At 36.3% G+C, this 23,100-nt stretch overlaps 1 protein-coding gene across 11 annotated transcripts in view; it reads right to left on the reverse strand.

The window, feature by feature from the left end:
• GPC5 (glypican 5) overlaps positions 1-23,100 on the reverse strand; it is a 595,034-nt gene that overhangs the window by 209,951 nt on the left and 361,983 nt on the right. Inside the window, exon 8 of one of the 11 annotated variants that reach the window (XM_058045235.1) lies at positions 19,558-19,761. The exons of the other annotated variants lie outside the window; for them this stretch is intronic. Coding sequence (XP_057901218.1) covers positions 19,727-19,761 — 35 coding nt within the window. The 3' untranslated portion in view covers positions 19,558-19,726. Of the gene's footprint in view, positions 1-19,557; positions 19,762-23,100 lie in introns of those variants that run through there. 11 annotated transcript variants of the gene reach the window in all.

The raw sequence follows: 23,100 nt of genomic DNA on the forward strand, positions 1-23,100 counted from the left end.
AGTGTACTTGACAAGTATAATGTTGGAAAATTTGGAGACCTACTTTTAAAGGCTAACAGTAACCTATAAGATTTATAAGTAAAATGGGAAAGAAGGCTGCTATACTAAAAATGTTTTTCTATCTGTCTATCTATCTATCTATCTATCTATCTATCTATCTATCTATCTATCTATCTATCCATCTATCTATCTATCTATCCATTTATCCATGTTTGTGTTTATGTAAGTCTATATTGAGATCACTGTATGGTGATTTCTAAGCCTAATCAGAGATACTATTTTAATTTCAAATTTAACCTCCCTTAAAAATCTGCTTAGGAAATGATATTTTGTGATTACCCAATATGCTAAAATAGTTCACAAAATGATGGATTTTTCACATAGGGATATTTTAAAAATTGAATTGTTTCACGAGACATCTGCATAGGGTGATTAACTTGTTCAGCATTACCTTTGAAACACTTGTTTATATTCCTGAGAATAGTAGCACATAAAAAAAAGAATCTGGCAGTTATATAAGAGCCTGGAAATCTGAATGCCTCAACTTCAATTTCCAGCTATCACATCTCTAAGGCTAATTTCTGGGACCTTGTCCATTGTCCATTATGCAACAGAAAAAAAAATTTAAGAAAAAGTTCAGTAAATTCACTCATTTCCAATTTCAGAGAAATTATGTTAGTAAGAATTGCAGGTTGGTACAGCCCATCTTAATCCCTGGGGAGGTAATCAAACAACTAATCCTGGAAACCAATCTGACAACCTTCTATGAGTTCTATAAGTTATTGGCAGTTAAATGGGCACAAACTAAAACACAGAACGCTCTCTCTGAACATCAGGAAACACTTTTTCACCATGGAGGGGATCAAGCACTGGCACACGTTTCCAGGGAGGTTGTGGAGTCTTCATCCCTAGAGATATTCAAAAACTGTTTGGACATGGTCCTGGACAGTTGATTCTAGGTATCTCTGCTTCAGCAGTGGGGTCGGTCCAAATGACCTCCTTAGGTCCCTTCCAGCTTCAACTATTCTGTGACAAAATAGTTTAGTCTATCAGTGGAAAAAAAAATCTATTTTTTATATTAATTTACTTATCTCTACCCAGCTGATCTCCATGTTACAGCCAGCCTTGTTTCAGTCCATCAAGATTTCTGTAAAGACAGGTGTGTCTAGAACACAGCGTTTGTACCACAAAGTCCATTTGTAAGTCTTCCTTTCATTGAGGTCTGTCCACTTATACAATTAGATTTCGTCAGAAATTGGTCAGTTTTCCTAAACCTCCCAGTTAAGGGTTAGCAGAAGAGTTCCGAGATCCAGCATATCTGACTAGTTTTTCCTTCTCACTCTTTCACTGTGAGATGATATTCCAGATACCTGAAAGATAGATTACTATTAGCTTCGGGTTTTTTTCAAAGCCGTTTTACTTGACTTCAAGCCAGGATGGAACTGAACTGAAGGACAAACTAGTGCATTCCAACAGCTAATCACATAATAACAATAAAAGCAATATTAACAATAAAAACAATAATAACAATAACAACAACATAAATAATAATAATTACAGTAATTGATGATGATGAGGATGATGATGATGATGATGATGATGATGATGAAGATGATGGTAAAAACTAGACTGGACCTAGACTTCATTAAAACCCCTCATATATTTACAATGCTGGTCCTGGAAAACAAGTATTTTTCTCCTCAAATCCCACCAAGCCACACTACTTGCTCCAATACAAAGTAGCACTTCAAAAGGGTCAAAAGAGTGGTTGCTGTCAGGTGCAAAAGAATGTTTAGATGGCTCGTGACTCTCAACCATCTGTGAATAAAAGGGGAAACTCTTCACTCATTTTGTAAGAGCTCCTAAAGAAGCACTTTTTATACTATAGCTCTAGAAATGAAGTTTAAAATACATTTTACTTTAATATAAATTTGCTCACTTAACCACTGCTGACCTGGACTGGATTTCATGAAGAGCCCTACAGATAGTGGCAGCATGTTCTCCCATCACGGGCCTCTTGGATCACCCAAGGAGTCTACTTCTTCCAAACCACAATATTCCAAAAGATCTCCTAATCCAATTTTAGATGTTCTGTAAATAAATAATCTTTTTTCTATAGGAAACAGATGAGCAGATTATCATGCATCTGCTTATTTTCATATGTGAAATTCTTAACTGTACCTACTACTTGACCGCACACTTGAATTCATCTGTGAAAATATAGTGATGCTATTTACCCAAGAGAACCATTTACTCTAGTCTCCTTAAAATAAACATTACAGGAAGATCCCTGGTGTTTTCTCACTGAGAAACGTACATAATTTATAACATATGTAGTTTCTATATAAGGTACTGCATTCAAGATGGATCAAAACTGAAATAATAATGAATTATTTTGCACCTGAAGATTCAACGACTGCTCATGCAAAAAAATAACTCCATGATTTGTAGATAAACTGTTTACTTCTTTGTTTTATTTAGGTGTGTTCAAGTTTACTATTTGATTAATGTCATCTGTCAATCTATTCTATGACTATCAATGTAGAAATATACTGTTAATTTTCTGCTTTGTTCTAGAAAGATGAGTTTCCTTCAAACTTGCACTCGTGTTACTATGAATTCTGCTCTACTATTTCAGTTTAAAGTTAAAAATACATTGAGCATTTTTTTTCAAGCATTTTGTCTCCTCCTATTTCATCCCTTTGATTCTGCAGCTGGAATAGCACAATCTTGGTTGTGTGTATAGACCAGGGGATGGAGCTGGAAAGCAATGCTATGGAAAGGGGCGTGGAGGTCCTGGTTGATGGCAAGACAAACATGAGTCAGCAGTGCCCTGGCAGCCAGGAGGGATAAACCTGTCCTGGGATGCATCAGGGACAGCACTGAGAGCCGGGCAAGGGAGGAGTTTGTCCTGCTCTGCTCCGCACTGAGGGCAGTTTTGGGCACTGCACTATAAAACAAAGGCATTAAGCTATAGACAGTGTCCAAAGGAGGACAATGAGGACAGTGAAGGGTCTGGAGGGGAAGCCAGATGAGGAGTGGGTGAGGTTACTTGGACTGTTCAGCCTGGAGGAGACTGAGGAAAGACCTCACCGTGATCTTCAACATCTTCACAAGGGGAAGTGGAGGGGCAGGTAGTGATCTATTAATTCACATGACCAAATAAATAAATAAATTATTAATCACTCTGAAGTTCATGTTCCAATGTAATGCCCTATTTCAGAAATTAGGTTTATGGATTTCAAAATACAGACTATATATCACCATTTTACTACCCTGCCCTTCCCCCCCCCTCTCCCCAATTCTTTCTGTTGGGAATTTAGCTGACTAGAGACTGGAAAAGTACAAGGCCGTGGCTAATTCCAGGTCCTGCACCTGCAAGGTGGCGCGTCCTTGGGCCTAGCTGGGTATGATGATGGGTGGACAGAGAGACGTGGGAAATGAGGAATGCAGACCCAGGGGAACGAGGAAGAGTTGATGGTATAGTTTAACCAATGGATCGCTTGGCTTGCAGAGTATTTGTAAGCTTATTGCTTGCTGTATGGGTGTCTGATGCCCTCTTTAATACACGGAGCTTGCTGATCTCTCATATTGAGTGTCCGAGTCTCCCCTCACCGACAAATAGCTCATCCCCAACAACAGACCTTTCTGCAACACTTTCTAGTGGGTAATTAAATTGCACATAATATACTTTTCATTTGACAGTAGATGCCTCTCTAGGAACAGTGTAACAAGTACTTGGTATCTATTCAGCCTCCTAGACCTTGCTGTTATCTCGTTCCTATTTTCCTCCACAGTCACAATAAACAGAAGAGTAATGCATCCCAATTTTTGGTAAAAGAAGCATGATCTCAGCACTCTGTTAAATCCTCATCATTGTAGGAAGCTTGCTCATTCCACTGAAAGACAATGCACAAGTTTGCAATTTTTCTTTTGTGTGCAATGAGGGGAATGTGGCACACAGCAAATGCTTCTGCTAAATCTCAACAGAAGCTTCCAGAACTAGCTCTAACAAATTTACGAAAGAATACTGCATAAAAAATCATTCTGAATCTGCTTTTCTTCTTGGAGCTGTTGTACTCCCTTGAACGAAGACTGTTGGCAAAGACAAAGTTTCATTTTTGTATGAAACTAGCTGTAAAGGTCCGCCCACATCTTGATGTGCAGTGTTACCATCTCAGTGATCCTTTTCCCAGTCTTTTGAGTAGCCCTGCATACCTGAGATAAATGCCATTTTTCATGAAGCTTAATAGTGCAGGTTACAAAACATATTTATTCTCCTTCCACAGGCACTGAAAAGTAATTCATGTATGTCAATATTTTATATTATATCAAAGAGTGCCCAAACCATCTGACTGCAGAGAATGGTATGGTTTGATCAACTTCTGTTACCAAAAAATTCCCCATACCCACCCCCAGGTACCCTGAAAAAAGGCTTTGGACTGGATTTAGCAGCGGTAATGTACTTCATGCTGACAGGAAGGAAGCCCAATTGGGAAGGATTCATCAGGGGCTGGCAGAAGTCCTGTTTCCAGTTCCAGAGAGAGGTTAATGGGAGCAGTGAGCTGCACTCTCCTAAAGACTGAGCTGTACTTAGCCTCACGATTGGTCTTAAGAATGTAGGAGTTTCAATGGTTGAACTTGATTATCCTGGAGGTCTTTTACAACATTGGCCATTGTATGGTGGCATGACCTGTGAGAAGTCAGCAGGACACTCAGGAGCAGAGGGCATCAAGCACTGTCAGCCAATGAAATGGCTGTTATTAGTGGGCAAATGCAATGTGCACGATGACTGCCTAGAAGGGTTTTCAGTGTTGCTTCTACTGGGGGTGCCTGGAACAGGGACACCAAAGAACCAGGGGATTTGCTACAGGACCAAAGATGAAAGAGATAAATAGACCTGAAGTCTCCCACTCTTCCTTATCCTATTTGGGATTATTAACAGGAGATTGCTGCAAAGCTTTCCATCATCTTTGTGGCTACATTCAGCCAGTGCTGTCCATCAGGTATTTCCACAATAAACGAAGATAAATTATTTTTTTCCTTGTACAGTTTCACAATCTCAAAATAAATATATTCAATTAAATTCAAAATCTCCATTTTAAAAAACAACATATGGATTTGATGGGTCCTTTTTAGTCCAAAAGTTTTTTAAATATTCATTGAGGTATAAGCCAAAAGACTCTGCAGTTACTATCAATAAAAAAGAATGACAGAGCAAAGAGAATTCTTCAGAGCAATACTTTCTTCATGTTTACATGTTTCCCTAAGCATTATATTTTGGCTGTTAGGACAAGCTGTAGAAGTAAAGTAAGAAGTGTAATTTTGCAAGCTATCTGTAATTTTAAAGCTTAGAAAATTATTTATTGCCTATATCTTTGCACTATTTTTAACTTGTTAACTCTTTGTTGCTGTTTTTGATACTATATCACATGTATTTATCCCTTCTGGAGCTCATCTTAACATTGTACTGCATTGCTGAGCCTAGCATTATGCAGAAGTGTACTGGATATTAATGAGTTATCATCATTCATTCAGACAAAGCTGATATTATTGCAACATCTAAATTATTCTATCTTTGCATTATGCTCTTTTTATTTCCATTAAAATTCTATGAATCTATGATTATCCAAAAATGGTAAACTGGGATCATGGCCTTAAACTAACGACTCTGCATGATTTTACAGGTTTATACACTAATATCTTCTTTAACATTTAAATTACATAAAATGCACAAAAAAATAGTGGTGAAAACATTAGGTCTTTTAGGACACAGCTAGAAGTCCTAATTTCCAGCTGCAGAAATGTGTTGTCTCATGAAGGTTTCTCCAGAATGTTGTGAATCTGAACTTCCTGTATGCAAAGAAGTTTGGCTTCAGCAGGAAATAAAGAGGCAACTCCCATCTACTCCACCCTAACCTAAAGCAGGAGTTTCCAACTGATTTAGGCTCTTGAAAAACTGATGTATCCACAGTTACATTTTGGCAATGTAAGGACCAAAAGACTGCCTTTTTGATGAAGAAGTGTCAGGGAACATAGCTACCTGAATATAGGAGTGAGTTTCAGAGACTTGCAATAGAAATTCAGAGCATAAATCCCAGTGAGCCTCCTTTTCAAGAAAACTCCTCTCTGCTGCCGCTTGTGTATCCTTTGTATCATGAGGGCTCTGATGACAGTCCTTGGAACTCTATTTTCATTGTAACAAGGCAGTATGTTGAGTGTAAGATTGAAATTTCATTTAACATTTTTCACAATCAGCATCTTACATGGACTGTGATGTTATAAATGGAAGAGAATCAGAAGGAGCAGAAAAGGAACTGATAGTCCTGGGAAACAGTTCTAGACATGTGAGGTCTGATTCTCTCAGATATTGAAATGGGGTATATGGGACTTCAATGAAGCAGAGAATTAAGACACACAAAAAAAAATTGTTGTGATCACTGCTCAGCTTTAGAAACTATTTTGAGGCTCCTCCTTCCAACCAATAAATATCAAAATTATTTTGAAGATATAATGATTTCTGACCCAAGAGTCATCCTGTGTGCTTCACTGATTACTTGATGCAATTATGATAACAGCCTAGACCTCTTAGACTACTGAACATCTGTCTGGCTTGAAGTTTTCTATTATCACACAGAGGAAAAGAGTTGGAAAGAGAAGACAAACCGTGGTGATTAGGCCAAAGTCTTGGCCAGAAAAGAGCATCAATCAGCAGTTTGTTTCATGCATGTGGATACCTTTATCCCATCTCCTCTCATATTCATTGTCCTCAGTCTAGCTAGACCTCCCCTTTCCTTGCCTTTGGCCTTTCCCATAAGCATTCCACTGTAAAGTTTTGCTCAATCTAACAAACCCCTTCCCATATCCCAGGACAGGTTTTTATGAAACTGCTTTTTACCAGTCAAAAATTTGTGGCTGGACATCCTCAAGGCTTTGGTTGGCTCCTTCCAAGGCCTATCAGTCAGTGATCTCAGAGCTCTGGACTTTCCCAGTGACTCTGTTTCATCCTGATACTTAGTTTGTGCATCTGGCTGCTTAATTTATTACTTCACATGGTTCTTTATAATGTGAGTTAAAAAATTCACAAGCTGCCTTGCAAACCAGGTGTCCTTACATTGCCCTTACATTCCCTCACACTCTGAGCATGCACGTCTCTCCATCCAGCTGCACAGACTTGATTGTAACTCAAATCACTTAACATGGGACAGGGTTCAAAGAGAATTCCAATTTAAATAAAGCAGAGCCAAGAAAGTTAGTGAAATAAGCAACACTTTTCACAGGCCCAATATCCATACAAAATGAGAAACCAAATACAGAAGGGTTCCCAGGAGTGAGTACCAATTAATTTGTTAATATCTAAAAGACTTACATTTTTGGAAAGAAAAGCATTGACTCTTTTGTCAAAGACCATTTGGCCAGCAAATCTATGTAACAGGTCACCAATGAACTTTTTCATTTGATCAATAAAGAATTATTATTTTATTTACTTATTTTTTTATTGCACATTCATTTTTAGTATGCATCACTTTCATGTAGAATTTTAACAGCAGTGGAAAAAATACTTTTATTTCCATTTAGGAAAAGGAAAAAAAGAAAATGTCTTTTAAAGAAACAACACCTTTCATGAAAGTAGTCATTCTATGAGAGTCTGAAGTTTAAACATCTATTTTAATGTTCAATTTATGTATTTGTTTTTTTTTTTCATCTTTGATAGCACTTCTTCCATAAAAAAATGAACCTGCTAAATTCTTGACTGCATTAGAAGGTCTTCAAAGCTCTGTTCCTGATAGCAGTTTGGAGTGGGAAAATAATACCATGAGATATCAGCCTACCCTCATACCTGGAAGGAATTGCTTTGACTCTCAGCAAGAAAAAGTATAAATGATTCTGTCTGCAATCCAGGTGTAATCAAGTTCATTTACTCTCTGAAGCCTTGCCTTGGAGAAATACTTTTCTGATGAACAGTGCAGCTAATTACATTGGAATTAAAGTGCAATATTTCTGCCTACTAAAGAATTGTAACTCAAACTGAAGTGAGAAAAATTGCCAGATTAAGTAAAATAAACCTGGTGTGGTTCTGTGGGCTGGGCAGAAGAATATTGATGGGCAGCTAGGATCACTTTTTATACATGGTAATTCATCTTAGAAAGGGTAATCCCTAACATCCCATTTTTTTAAACTAGATATGTTCTGAACATATGATAGTCATTATTTTAAGGCCAAACAAGCACTATAGATTTATATGTGTTTCTGAGACTTCAAAAACATGGAAAAACAATCACAAAGTTTAATAGCTGCATTCAGGACACTGATAATTGCTATGACATCTATAAAGATGTGGAAAAAAGGGTACATGAAAAGACAAACTCATTTGTTTACAATGAAAATTCTGGAGAACCATTAATGGTTACATTGCAGTTTCATCTGAGGAAATGAAGTCTTTGATTTATTTAGTATGTATTTGGTGTTAACTCACAAGGGAACTGCATCTCGTGCAAAGCAAATTGCAATGTAAGAAGTTTGGACATACTTTTCCCTGCACTTAATGTGCTATTTCATTATTTGGAACATAAAGTAAAAGTCAATTAGACACTAAAAAAGGAGGAAGGACTTTGAGAAGAAATATTTATCAGCCATTTAGATGGCAAGCTGAAAATACTTAGAGTTCAGACTCAATGGGAATTTATGTTCAAAAATATTTTAACATCATATATTGAGGAAACCCTATACGTCAACTTCTATATGTTTCCTTTATAGGAACTTTTATAGGAAAGAAAATAAAACTGTTTATAAATGTATCACTACTTCAGGTTTTAACATTTTATTTTGATTCCCTTTAAACTGGTTTATTTATACAAACATTATTTAGCTCAGTATGCTCTGTTTATCTCATATAAACACATCTTTTTTTTTCTTTGTGTTTGATATTTTCTGTCTTTAAGCTAACAAATGAGAAATGTTCTTTTCTTCCTTGTTTTTTCACAACTGTTTAGTATGCAGTTTCTATTTCATCAATGTACAAAATCTGAGGATTTTTGGTAGAATTTCTGGGCCATTATTACAAACTTATTTTTGCTCTTTCAGGAAAGATAAAGTTATCTGGAAATAGAAGCAAACAGGTTATGAATGTCATGAGTTGCTAAATTAAGCGTTCTGATGAGGAAAGAAAACTATAATAAGGTCGAACAGGTTAAAACAATGGTTAAAAATACTGTCTCAATATAAGAAGAGAATGAAGACACTTAAGCTCTTACAATTTTCAAAGTTAGAACAAGTATTGAAGAAAAACCCCATAAAGTGTAGTAATATATGAGAAGATACAATATATAGGAATGAAAAATAGCACATCAATTAGCTATATGGTGTTTCAGCAATTGGTTATATTGTGTGAAGTATTAAAACCTAGATAGATGGAATTGATTGATCAAAAGGCGAAATTGAACCACTACCAAATTTTCACTGCTAAATTAAAGATTGCCATTTGTCTTCCCTCTATTACTTTTGCAGTCTAAATGCACACAGAGGGAGTCAGAATCTCGGTTTAAACCACTCAAAATAAGACATCATAACCAAATCTTTTCCAATATCTTTTTCATGTGCTGAAAAACTATGAAGTTTGGTGAGCAAAGCTTACAGGAAAAAGTCTGCCTAACTAAATTGCTGTAAACCATTTATTATTACTGCAGTAACTAAGAAAAAGAAACAGCAGTGGTAAAAGTATTAAGAAGTTATTAAATCATGTCCCTTCACACTTAATAAGCTCTAAGTATGACGTGAAAATCGAGGTTTTATGAAACATTTACAACTTTTACTCTTGATAGTAGTGCACTGCTATTTCTTACAGAAAATTAGACAGTGGTCAGTGTAAGAAGCATTGCAATAATGAACAGGCTGGGAATATCTGGGAACCTTACTTCTAGTTGGAAAATGCCATGTTTCTTAGTCCTGGGAGCAAAGTCTAGTTAAAAACTACTGAAGACAGAATAGGAATGGCAAAAGAGTGAGGCTAGAACACTCTCCTGAGTGTTGGAAGAGGCAGCTTTTGGACTTTTGATATCACATCTCCAGCACATGCCAAGCAAGCAAGAGTGCTTCCAGTGCCCTTTGTCTCACCTACCCTTTTGAGGCAATTTTAAAATAAAATATTACTCTCCTGCTCTGAAAAGGTTCAAATGCTTACACTCAGGCAAGAAATAAGGGTTATATGTTATCTGCTGAATCAGGTCCCGGGAGAGATGCTGCAAACACTCCTGTCACCGTCCTCACCATTTCTAATAAACTCATTTCTACAGCTCACTGCTCTATGTTGGATATTGTTAATATTATTCTAACGACTTCCAAAGGCACAGGCAACTCTGCAGCTGCTGCACCCTTCTCGTTTGCATGTGGGAGTGAGAGCAATCTTCCACTGTTTGACCTTGGTGCAGGGTAGGCACATACCATTGAAAAGCAGAGATGTGAGGACCAGATGTAGAGTGAACGACTCTTTCTAAGGCAATTGTTGATGGCTATTTCCCTGAAGTTCCTGCAGTGGTGATAAAGTATTACTGAACTGTGGGAAGGACCTGCTTGGTTAAAACATAGGTATTTAAAATTACTTACTAAAGAAAATTCTTAAAGACCGACTGCTCAATAGCATAAGAAATTAAAAAAACCTCTTAACAGTCTTAAACCAAGGTACTCTAAAATGTTTTGGAAGTTATGGGGAAACAAAAGGTTTTACCTTTCAGAATTCTATAGCAAGAGAAGAAGTTTTATTTGAAAACTTTGTTTTCTCTTGCAACACACTTTTCAATAATCTTCTCATCCACCGGGCAGTATCAGTTGCCCATTAACAAGCATTTTATGATAAACAGCTGTACATGAAAACTGAGCTGGATTTGAAGCCAGAGAAGTGGGATAACTGCATTCAGTCTGCAGAAAATAGAAATGAGTATTGCCATGTTTTCCGTGGAAAGATGTTACGACAACATATAATTTTTTTGCCTAAATCCAGTAAATGAACACAACTGGCTCAACTCATCTCAGCAAGGACAAATCAGTTATTTCACCCTTCTCAAACCATTTTACAAATGCTTGCACATGTCCTGGAACACTGGATCATGATTAATTATGATTAGTTCAAAACAAGAAATTTAAACAATAATGGTAATTTTTTTATAGGTGCTTGCAGGAAATTTTATTTAAAGGCTGCAGCCAAAGGCAACACTGTTGTTATATTCAAGCTTGAAGTTTGTTTCTACCTTTTTGGATTAATTTAATTTGGATTAATTGTGATATGGATTAATAAAGATACTTGAAAAATTAAATTACAAAACATATCACAAAAGCTTGCTGTCATAGTCCTTTTCCTTCTTCTATCACTTAGATTATATCAGACCTAGGGAGAGTCAAACTGTGATGAACCTTGCCTTTTGGAACCTTGAATGCATTTGACTTGCAATCAGTCTGAAGGCCTAATAAACATTTTACTCCTGAAACTGTTCCAAAATGTTAAGAATTTGTAATTACATTTGTCTGGAAGTATTATTATATTGCCAACTGAATAGTGTTGACCCAAGTTAGATTTCAGACCCCTTTTACTTTGGGAAAATCTAGAGATACTAAATATAATTGTTAAAGAATATAATTAAATAAGCACATCATTAGATCTCTCCATAGACTTATTTAATTGAATTGAAAAATTCCACATTGAAAAAATATGTAAAAGTATCAGTCACTACAGAAAATTTTAAAAAATTGCCCTGCTATATTGCTGAAAGCTTTATTAATTTTACCAGTTTAAACTTCTAAGCAGAGAACACACAAAATTTTGTTAAAAATTCTCAAATGTGCTCAATGTTTATATAATGATTCTTCTTCAAAGATGAAAGAATGAATGGAGAATAAATAAATTGTGACCTTCCTGAAAAACAACTTTACCTTTAAAGATGGATCATGTAGGGTGATGCTTCACTGCATCCAATATATTAATAGTTATTAAGCTGACAGAAAGTCAATTTCACCATAGCTTGTTCTTTACCAGAAAGCAACAGTAAAATGAAAAAAAATAAAAGGAGGGCATTCAATCCATGCTTCCTGTAAATGTCATTGTACATTTTAATAGAAAAAAACCTCTTCATAGACATTAATGAATAAGCTGTACATAAAATTTATGAAACCCAAACCCTATATATATTCCTATCATGTACTGCTCAGGCATTGACTGATTTTGTAGTGCAGTGATCCTTTGAAGTCATGCAGGACAAGTGTCTCAAACAGCCAACAGTTCCTGATAGGAGTAGGATTTCTGCCACTCCTAAAGCAGTACTGGCAGAACATGAAATCATACAGTCGTCACTACTATACAGCTATTTAGAAATAAATTATTATAAAGGACAGCTAATATAATTTTCTATGGCAGTTAGTTATTGCATACTAATAAGGATATATGAATAAATAACGTTTGACAGAAAACAAAAGCTTAAGCCTTAAAGACAGCAAAAAATTCCAAATTAATATGCTAAAAAGATACACCATAAATGTAGAAAATGAGGCATTTTGGATTCTGGAAATGAAAAATACCAGACAGATTTACACAAGGATTGATTTATATTATTTTTACTGTACCTATTGTGAGTAAATACCGAATATATTTTCAGCCGCTCAGTTATTTTAACTGACTGAACATATGCAGTGCAACAAGAAGCTGTTACATGACGTGGTCATGCAATTATCTAGTGTATTTTATTAAACTGCAGTTGCACATTAAGAAGCCACTACAATTTAAAAAGTGATAGCAGGAATCAGGCACTGAAATTCTGATCCCCCTTTGGCTTTGCCTAAAATGATAATCTGAAATGAATCCTCTGTGCCTGATGGTGAAACACCAGTGTTTTCACAACTCGGCCATCTCAGAGTTGTTTGCTTCTAATGAGATGAGTAACACAAGCTGTTCACAGAGATTTTAAGAGCTGAGCTTTTCCATATGGAAACTTTAATGTGCAATCTAAATGCACCTTGGTGAACATTGGTGTTGCAGGGGGTCCAGAAATGCCTTACAGAGAAGGGATAGAGAACTATTTCTCAATTCAGTATGAATAAGCACTCCATAAATCTTCTTTTTGTTCACAGAGCACAGGCATTTCTAGAGTCGGAGCCAAATCGATAAACACTGTCCTAAATGTTATTTCATAAGTGTTACTTGAAAATTTACTCTTTCAAGACTGCTTTTTTGTGCAGACTTTAAACTGCTTATGTATTAGAGAAATATCCTTATTTGGCAACTTACATTAAACACAGATTTATAATTTTTTAGTCTAAAAATACAGTGCAATGGAGTGACTTGCAAACAGAATAACACAGGACATAATAAAGAAGATAAAAAGTTCACTGAGACAAATGGCACTTAAAATCTTGCAAAGACTATGAAAAGTGAAAAAATCCTCTGGTGTCAGTATTTCAAAAAAGGGCCAAGCAATTATTTTAAACAATCAAACAGTTTGTTTTCTGTTAAGAGTTATTTATTTCATATACCCTTGTAAATGTGCAGCAACCTTCTGTAGAGGACCATACTTCAGAATGATTTTTCTCAAACTTTTTGAGTATTGCTACAGGAGAGGTGATCAAAAGTGAAGGGTCCCATGGAGGTGGGGCAGCGCTGTTCTGATCCAGCTTCCTGCTGTGCTTTGATACTGGGACTCATTCCCATCCTCCCATGTCATGTCCTGGAAAAGGGCTGGCTGTGCAAGATACAAGATAACACCTGAAAAGTCAAATTTACCTAAGAGGCCTGCACCAGGTTAACTATAAAAAGACAGATTAGAAAGATCTTGCTGTTTAGGGTCTCTGGCATCTCTTTTTTCCTCTCTTCTCTGCTTTTTTGCTTTTTTCATCTCATTGTTTGCCCCAGCACTGGATCATCCCGGTCCGGATCATCCAGGCAGCAGCACCAGTGGAGGATCTAAGGACTGGTGCTATTGTTTGTTTTTTTCCTTGCTTTGCCCAAGCAAAGCACAACCATCATATTCTATTCCGTATTCCATGTTAAACTCTGCTGTGGGAGTGGGGAGTACACTGCTTGTGTGAGGGTGTGTTGCGGCTTGTGAGCCAGACCTCTGAGGAGTTTCTGGTGGGAGCTGAAAACTTTTTGAAGTGTAGTTGGCAAAATAAAGGGCTTGCTATCTGTCACCTGTGGAAGTCTACTGTATGAATTTACAGGCTTGTTAGCCAGCACCTTCTCAGTCTAAATAGAGGGCTGATTGCCAAAGTTTTGGTGACTGTAAAATAAAACAAGGCTTCCCAGACACATTTCTCTGTTCAGCCTCATAAGAATTTACAAGGAACACCACAGCCCCTACCTGTGGTTCATGACTCTCACTGGTAGGACAAATGATAGTAGCTGTTTTTTATAAGAGCTTAATTGTTGATATAATTTTGTAGCACTCTCTTAGGTATAAGGTGTGCTAGAAGATGAAAGCCTGTAAAGGGACTAGGAAAAAGACCTGTTCTAATAGAGTTTTCAGGAAAATGCCACAAAAGTGAAGTTAATCTAGGAATTCCAGTAAGAGATGCAATCATCTTACTTAAGGGAACACTTTGGTATGGGGTCTATAATGAATCAAAAAGTTTATAAAGCATTGCTAGCATGTAGATTTGAATTCAAAACTGTTTGATGAGACCCCTGGAAAAAGACAATAAATTATTTTCACATTGAAATGAGTGTAGCTAATATTTCCCCTACAAAAGCACAACATATCTGAGATAGCAATTAAATACTGTGTATCTGATCTGGTTCTCCATTACACTTGAGCAGCACAGGTAGAAACCTGTACAGTACATACAGCCCCCAGGATTTCTCTGTGATTTCACCTACTCTCTGCTACACAATGAACTTATGAGGTTGAAAATTATTCTTTAAAGAATAATTTAACTACAGCCTCAAATTTTCATTCTATAGTGAGAGTTAATTAAAAATCTATTATTGCTGATTTATTGAAAATATGAGTACTACTAGTTTTTTTCTTAATTTCATTTGATCTGTCTAAACAGGTAGATTACACATCAAGAAGACACCTGGGTGCTATAGGTATGCAAATCTTTCCCTACAGGGAATTGTTTGGTTAAGTTTCCCAGCAATCATTCTTATGATTGAAGACATTTAACATTTTTGATTAAATCACCTTGGCACAAAGACCAGGAACGTATTCATGAGGTCTGCTGATGACATTCTCATCACTATGGAGGACTGGAACTTCTCAATAAAGAAGATCCAGAAATAACTGGATCTTTCTGATGTATGAATAACAGTAATTGTATGAAAATCATCAATGGTATAGACTGACTGAAATAATTAGGGACTGAAGAGAAACAAAAAGAACTGTTTCTTGGGTTGGTTAACTACAATAACCACGAACCATCAAATAAGGCAATGGTGGAGGACAGCGTGGTGCTGGCTTCATCGCATAAAGTATTTTTAGCACAGTTCTGCAGGGTTTCTGTAAAACCACATTTTGAAACATACAAATTATTATCTCAGATTGGACTTGATACAAAGACAAATGAAAAAAAGCTGGTACTACCAGTCTATCAGTAGAGGTAGTGAATAGATTTTCACTACAAAGCCAATGCATTGTGAATGGAATATAAGGTAGCCTTTGACTGCCCCCAGTGTCCCAGCTGATTCCCTACTTATCAGGAAGCCTGTTTTCCTCAACATTTTAGGGGTGTTGTTGGGAAAAAATGTATTTTTATACATACAGTTAATTCAGATCAGCAAAGACTTTCGGGTAGGTAGAAAATCTAGGCTTTTAAAAATAGAGATCAATTAAATAAAATACATGCCATTCTGCACAATAATGGTATTTTCTTTATTTTTCCTCATGAAATAAAATATTATTACCAAGAAGAATATTACCTGTGGTAGGGAAAGTAATATTATTAAGCTGACTTTCATAAAAGTGAATGCTAATTATAGCTGTTAATCCAATGAGACACATTTCAGAGGTGTGCATAATCACTACAAATTTCACCTTTCTGTGAATATATAATGAAGCATCAGAGACTTATTTCTAAGCATATCAACTTCTGTCAAGAGATTTTCATTACATCAAACATTGATTAAGCTAAACTTAGGTCTACCACACAAGCGATGGCTTTGAAGTGCTGGTAGGCATCATTTAAAATGTATCTTTGCAGAGACCTCTATTACAGTGTGTGAAAAGGAAAGAAGGGAATATTGTCAACTTGCATAATGTACTTTAAAATTAAAAAGTAGAAACTTTTGTGATTTTTGTTAATTTGAAATCTGGAGACTGTGGGGAAGCAAGGATAAGCAATGGAGGTAATTATAATTAATGCCTTTGACGGTTGTTGTTCTTAATCATAGAAAGCTTCTGTTAACAAACTGTGATAAACTTGTCATGCTGTTAGGATGCATGTGGGATCTTGTGTGGAAACAAGAGCTAACACATGTACATCCCCTGTATATACAGAAGAACATATACACACTTTACATATACATACTGTGATACAGGGTAATTCTTCCCTGTAAAGAGAAATTCTTCAGTAGTTTATGCAAGTTTTATATTACAGACTTAGACAAATGCTATCCTGGTAATCTGGTCTCATCTGTGCTACAGTGTGTACATTTCTGTCACAGCAAGTTCTGTTTATTCATTTGCTGAATAAAATATATGAATATGTGTATTCCAACATGCTGCACTGCATCTTTATCTGGTCCTGCCAAAATGTACTGCAGCACATTTTCAGGACTGTGCTATGCTATATTTGAAATATTATCTTTCTGTTTTACATAGGCTGGTTTTGAGTGGGACAGAGCTAATTTTCTCCATAGTAACTGATATGGGGCTGCTTTGGATTTGTGTTGCAAACAGTGTTGATAACTCAGGGATCTTTCAGCTGTTGCTGAGCAGTGCTTGCACAGGCAGGGCCTTTTCTGCTCCTCACCCTAACTCCATCAGTGAGCCGTCTGTGGCTGTGTGGGGACACTGGGAGGGGACAGAGCTGGGGCATCTGATCCCAGCTTATGAAAGAAATATCTAACACCATATAGCGCCATGTTTAGCATATAAAGATGGGGTAAAAAGAAAAAAGGAAGTGATAGTTTTGAGTGATATTGGTTTTTTTCCAAGTCACCATTATGTGTGATGAAGCTAGGCTTTCCTGGGGACGGCTGAATGCCTGTGTGCCCACTGCAAGTAGAGAATGAATTATTCAGTTTACAGTAGACTGTACTGTTGTAGTCAGTATAAGTACCCAAAGAATACAAAAATGGTACTCAATATTTCATTAATGCCCAGAGAGCCTTCTGTCTCCACAAGCAATAAATCTTTTGAAAGAAAACAGAGTAATTCTTCAGTTTGTAGGAGGATCCTGTGTTAAGTTAAGCTCATTTCTCACAGCACTGAGACACCATCTTCTTTCACTATTTCTAATAGCAGTTTAGAACACTATATCTTCCAGGAGCCATTGCTCCAAATTTTATTAAAAGCCTTTTTAACACAGTACTGTGCTTTGAGGAGTCTAATAGTTCTCAGTACAGTCAAGGGAAAACCGAGGTGTTCAAAATAAAGCCTACAAAGCAGTTACTGTCAGGGTGTGGCCTCATATATTATTTTTCACATTGAATAAGATTACAATTTTCTAGCCCTTTACTGTCACTATCCCTCTGAACCATCACATCACCACTTCATAAAACTCCATGCACAAGTTTTCAAGTACTTGGTCCTGTTTGGGTTCCTGTTGTAGTCCAGCCCCTGGTGCTCTTATAGCCCTGATCAGCTGTCAGGGAGAAATGCCAAGGTAACTCTGAGGGATACAAACAATGTAACTGAGGAGCTGCACACTCCAGGTTAACTCTAAGCCCAGTAGTGTTAAGGAGGTTCATTTTGCAGCTTCCAAGGAAGATTCATGGGATGAAATACACATCCTAGCTCACTCCAAAGGCTCCTTCCTCAGACAATGGAGAAAAGCGTTTTCAACTAGGAAATTATGCACTTCAGCTCCAGGGACTCAGTCAAATTGCCTAAACAAGTCTGCTGAAATTTGAGCTAGGATATCCCACATGGTCTTCCTATGACACGCCAGAAGGGAAAAATTCTGTTGCAGAACGTATAATATTGGGGTTGGAGGTCTTTTGGAAGCATCAGGAGAGCAGTTTCAAACATCTGCCAAACCCTAAGTTTTGGATTCCTTAAAGCATCTTAGACGCCTTTAAAGCCCTCAAAGTAGCCCTAGATGTCTGTATGAGAATAAGATATGCCCTAGCAATGCTTATTCCTTTCCTCAGCAAAGATGTTCAAGGGTAATGAGATCAGATACAGATGACTGGAGTCAAGTGAGATGAATACCACTCTCAGTGGTGATTAGGTACTGCTTTGAAAAACATCAACCACAAAATGTATAGGAGTGCTTCTATTACTCCTCTCCTACCCTGCCTGCAGCTATGCTGCAGCAACCAAAACTGCAGAACTTGCAGGTTATATACTGGGGAAATCATGGGGTCTCTGAATACTCTGGCTTGGGGGCAACTTGTCTCTGATATGGTGCATTTCATAATAGTCATCCTCTAAGTGGCATAAATACCACCCATAGTTCTTTCTTAGGGAAAGGTTCTACTAAATAAACTGTATTTGCAGATATGCAAGAATGGTGTAGACATTTACTAGCAATAGCAAGGTTATAAAAAAATCCAGTCAGAACTTCCCTTTTTCTTTTTCACTCTATCCTTACCTTTTAAAATTAAACCCTATATCAGTAATAAATACAATGCTCTTCACTGCTGCTTTGAATTAGTATTGTAGTTTATTGCAATTGCACTGATCTAACAAGATTGTCTAGCCAGCTGTCAACAAACAACATAGACAGGAGAAAGAAAGGAAATTAAAATTAAGTCAAACAGACAGACACAGTTGAAAAGTGCTAATTAGCATGTTTATAGATAATGCTGTAATTTTTGGTTTTCTACTATTTTTAAGACCATATTAAAACATGTAAAAGGTTTTTGGTCTAAGGACACGTGAAAGGGTGACCTGGAGGGGTACAATTATCAGGTCTGTTTATGCACCTCTGTGAGACAGGAAACCCTGCAGGAACTGAAGCGTGCCAACTAAACACTGTAATGGAGTTCCACGACCTGTATTATGTTTTGGAGATGCAATTTCAGTTTATGAAGTCTGAATGGAAGACCAGATTACTGGGAGATGTCATGTCTGCTCCATGAAGTGGTGCCAGAGCTGAAAAATCATTGTTCAAAGTGGCTTTACATAAGAAAGGCTCCTGTTTGGCAGGGCAGTTTCCAGCACTCTAGAACTGCTGCACATGTTCTGCAAAGGCAAAATCAAGAGACTTTCAAAAGAAATTTACAAACAATCTTCATTTCATTGGATTTTTAGAACTGGCATATCTATATAAAGTAGTGTCTCTCTAAATTCTTTTTTTAATTATGTAGCTAATGTGGGGAGATTGCAGTTGTAGCCTTACATGCTAGTATTTGCTCATGAAAGTTTTGCTGATGAATTGCTTGCTTATTTCTGTCCTCAGTCCTGCCAATCACAGTCTGGAATAAACATGTACATATTTTTTATTGAAATCTAAAAACATAGTGTAAAATGAAAATTAATCACAAAATTTCCTTCAGTATACCAATAATACACTATTTTAGGATTCAAAGTACAATTAAACTGCTGAAGAAGCTATTGAACAGTAAAACACTTTTTTTTTTTCTTTAACTGAGAGCCAATACCTTAGAGGATAATATCCCTGTTAACAAAAAAAAAAAGGGAGATAATTAAAATCTTTATAAAGCATCTGTCATCCAGCTATACTCATTAGGGATTGAAAAACCACACAGATTATAAAACATGAAAAAAAAGTAAATCTGAATTTCTCCCCAAAATAAAACAGAAATATTAAGGAAAAATAGATAATGGTCAAACCTTTGCATAAAAGCGCAGATATATTAAACCAAAAAACCCCAAACCCCAAGCCTATAACTTTGAGTATGGTTCTGATGTGTAAACAAAACAATCACCATGTAACATTTCCTGAGAAAAAAACAGAATGATGAGCTACAGTGTGGATCACAGATTATTGCACTTTAATTTCTAAATGAGCTTAGACATCTGTGAAATTAAAACCCCAGGGCGGACAATTTATGTGACACTATGTTGAGAAAGGAACAAAGCTTTGAGATGCAAATTCCATCTTTCCATTGCGTCAGACCAGGTAACCTTGCAAACAACCTTCACACAGACCAGTCTTCTCCACTCTGACTGATGTCTCCCATATGTATCTATTTCTCCTCTCCGTTTTCCAATCAAGTTGACAGCAATTCCCAGTTCGTTTTCTAAGGAGACTGATAAAAGCCAGGCTGGACCTGTACCTGTTATTAACCTCTCTTGTACCATTATTACTTATTTTTCTCCTTTGAGATAAGCAGTTACGTTGCACTTGCTGATCTTTGCATGTGATGTGTTATTGCATAAAAATGGTACTGCAAATGTCAGCCTGTTACTGGGTCATTAAAGTCAGGTCATGATATTTGAAAATTTGATGTTCTTAACCTTTTCGGGAATTAACCAACATATATTACAGGATTATTTATCTTTGTTTGTTGTTTTTGTCATGGTTGTTGTTGCTTACATCAATTATTCATGAACACAAGGGCATATATTATGCTATAAAAAGCCATGAAGTCTAATTGATTTATTCATATTATTGAAACTATGATTTAATCATTAATAGTGTTTACATATTTATTTTCACTGGCCAGTTTGGGTGTCCTTCATCATTGTGAAGAAATAATTTTGAGGTTTGTATATGCACAGTTACTCAAATGTCTTCTATACATATACACAATAGCATAAGGTTGAATAAGATGGAAAATGGCCCCAAGCTGCAGCAGGGGAGGTTTATTTTAACACAAGGAAAAATTTCTTCACCAAAATGTTGGAAGATTTCTGGCTGCCCAGAGAAGTGGTGGAGTCACCTTGCCTAGAGGTATTTAAAAAATGGGTAGATATGGGACCTTGTGGGCATGGTTTGCTGGTAGACTTGGCAATGCTGGGTTAATGATTGAATTTGATCTTGAATATATTTTCCAGCTTAAATGATTCTTTGAACCTATTATTCTGTGATATCCTATTTTTCTAAGTGAAAATAAGGCTTTTTGTCCTATCATTAGCATTCCTGAATCTTCTTCAGTTATGTACACCTTCATGTTTGTTAAAAAAACAAGGCTAAATGACAGATATTTATCATTTTCAATTGTAAACTAAAATATTTGATTAAATATGTGTTTGAAAATGGGACAATTTTTGTCCTGATATTTTGCAGATATTAATGAACTGCAAATCTCAGGTAATGTTTAAATACATCATATGATAGGCATTCTAAGATGCCAGAAATTATGGCACTTTCTTATGTAACTGCAGCTCCCAAAACCAAAAATCTATGAAGTTCATTAGTTTTTGCAGGCCCAGTATTATTTTGTGCCAACAGCTGAGGGAAAAAAACCAAAAAAGATAGTATTCAAATACTTGCCATGCTTGTTTTGAATTGGAACCAAAATTCTTCAGAGAAGCCTTTCAGAGCAGAAGGTATGAACCCAGACTCCATCTTCTACTCACATAGTATAATTTTCTAAATAAATCAATTCAATATATTTTTCTTGACTTCTCTGCATACCACATGGTTTCTCCAGACTTTTGTCTTCCTTTTGGTCATTACGTTAAAATTATTCTTACATAAAGAGCATACAAAGAATATTTTTTGCTAAGTGTATACCTAAAAGTTTACTATAAAAATTTTACTATATATAAATATATTTTATTTATATTTCTTTTATGAATTATATTTTATATAATTCATTCATTCAATATACTTGATGAAAAGATGTCATGTAGAAAGTCTTCTATGAGAACCTTCTTTGATTGCTAGTATAATTTGAGTAAAGTTGCTAAACAGCTCTGTGTAGGTATCTTTTGCTAGATTTTATACATGCATTTGTAGAGCAATAATGCTAACAGCATACTGGCCATCTGTCGTATGTTTTATGGAAAATCCTTTCCTTAGGATTTTTCCTCCTGAGAAGCTGAGAGGCCTCGGGAACAAAATGTGAACATTGATTATCTGCTGCTGTGGAATGCAACAGGTGGATCTGTGATTGGTCTCATAGCGTTGTTTCTAATTAATGGCCAACCACCGTCAGCTGGCTTGTGCTCTCTGTCAGAGACAGAAGCTTTTGTTATCATTCCTTCTTTTTCTATTCCTAGCCTTCTGATGAAATCCTTTCTTCTATTCCTTTTAGTATAGTTTTAATATAATATATATAATAAAATAATAAATCAAGCCTTCTGAAACACGGAGTCAGATCCTCATCTCTTCCCTCATCCAAAAACCCCTGTGAACAGTCACAGCCATCTACTGTCCAGCTTTAAGAAATGAAATCTCATTCTTTAGAACCAAGAAAATACCTTTTTTTCCTGATATTTTGTTCGTGGATAAATACTCTTGAAAATTTAAGACAACTACCAAAGGAACGAATCACTTTTTACAGTGACAATATTTAAATTCATTTAAATCAGGCTGTTTACAATACCATACTAGAGAAGATGATTTGTGTATCTTTTTCACACTCCTGAGAACCACCACTGAAACAGGGCCATTTTATAAAACATCATTAAAACAATCAGTAGTTTTTAAACTCAAAATATGAACTGTAAGAATGCATCCTGTCATTAAAGCAATCACTCTTGTTTAGGATAAAAACAGCACAAAGCTGTCAAAACTTGTAAGCAAAATAAGCTGCGAAAAAAAATAAAATCACAGATTAATGATTCTAGCAGTCATGAAGATGTAAACTCCAGAAGTGATTTATTACCTTTCTGGGGAGGTGAATGGGCAAAGTGTGATAAACTAATTGCAAGTATGGGTATTTTTATGGAAAGCTTTTGCTTCATGTCAGCTCAATATGCTGTTGAATCAGTTGCTGATATGACACAACCGACCAGCAACAGTGAGAGATGCATCAAAAAGCCATTCACAGAGGGAAATATACTATTCTTCCTGATAGTCCTGGGGTGGAGAAGCTGACTCCAA

This window comes from Melospiza georgiana, chromosome 2 (assembly GCF_028018845.1).
Source record: "Melospiza georgiana isolate bMelGeo1 chromosome 2, bMelGeo1.pri, whole genome shotgun sequence".
NCBI classification, from domain to species: domain Eukaryota; kingdom Metazoa; phylum Chordata; class Aves; order Passeriformes; family Passerellidae; genus Melospiza; species Melospiza georgiana.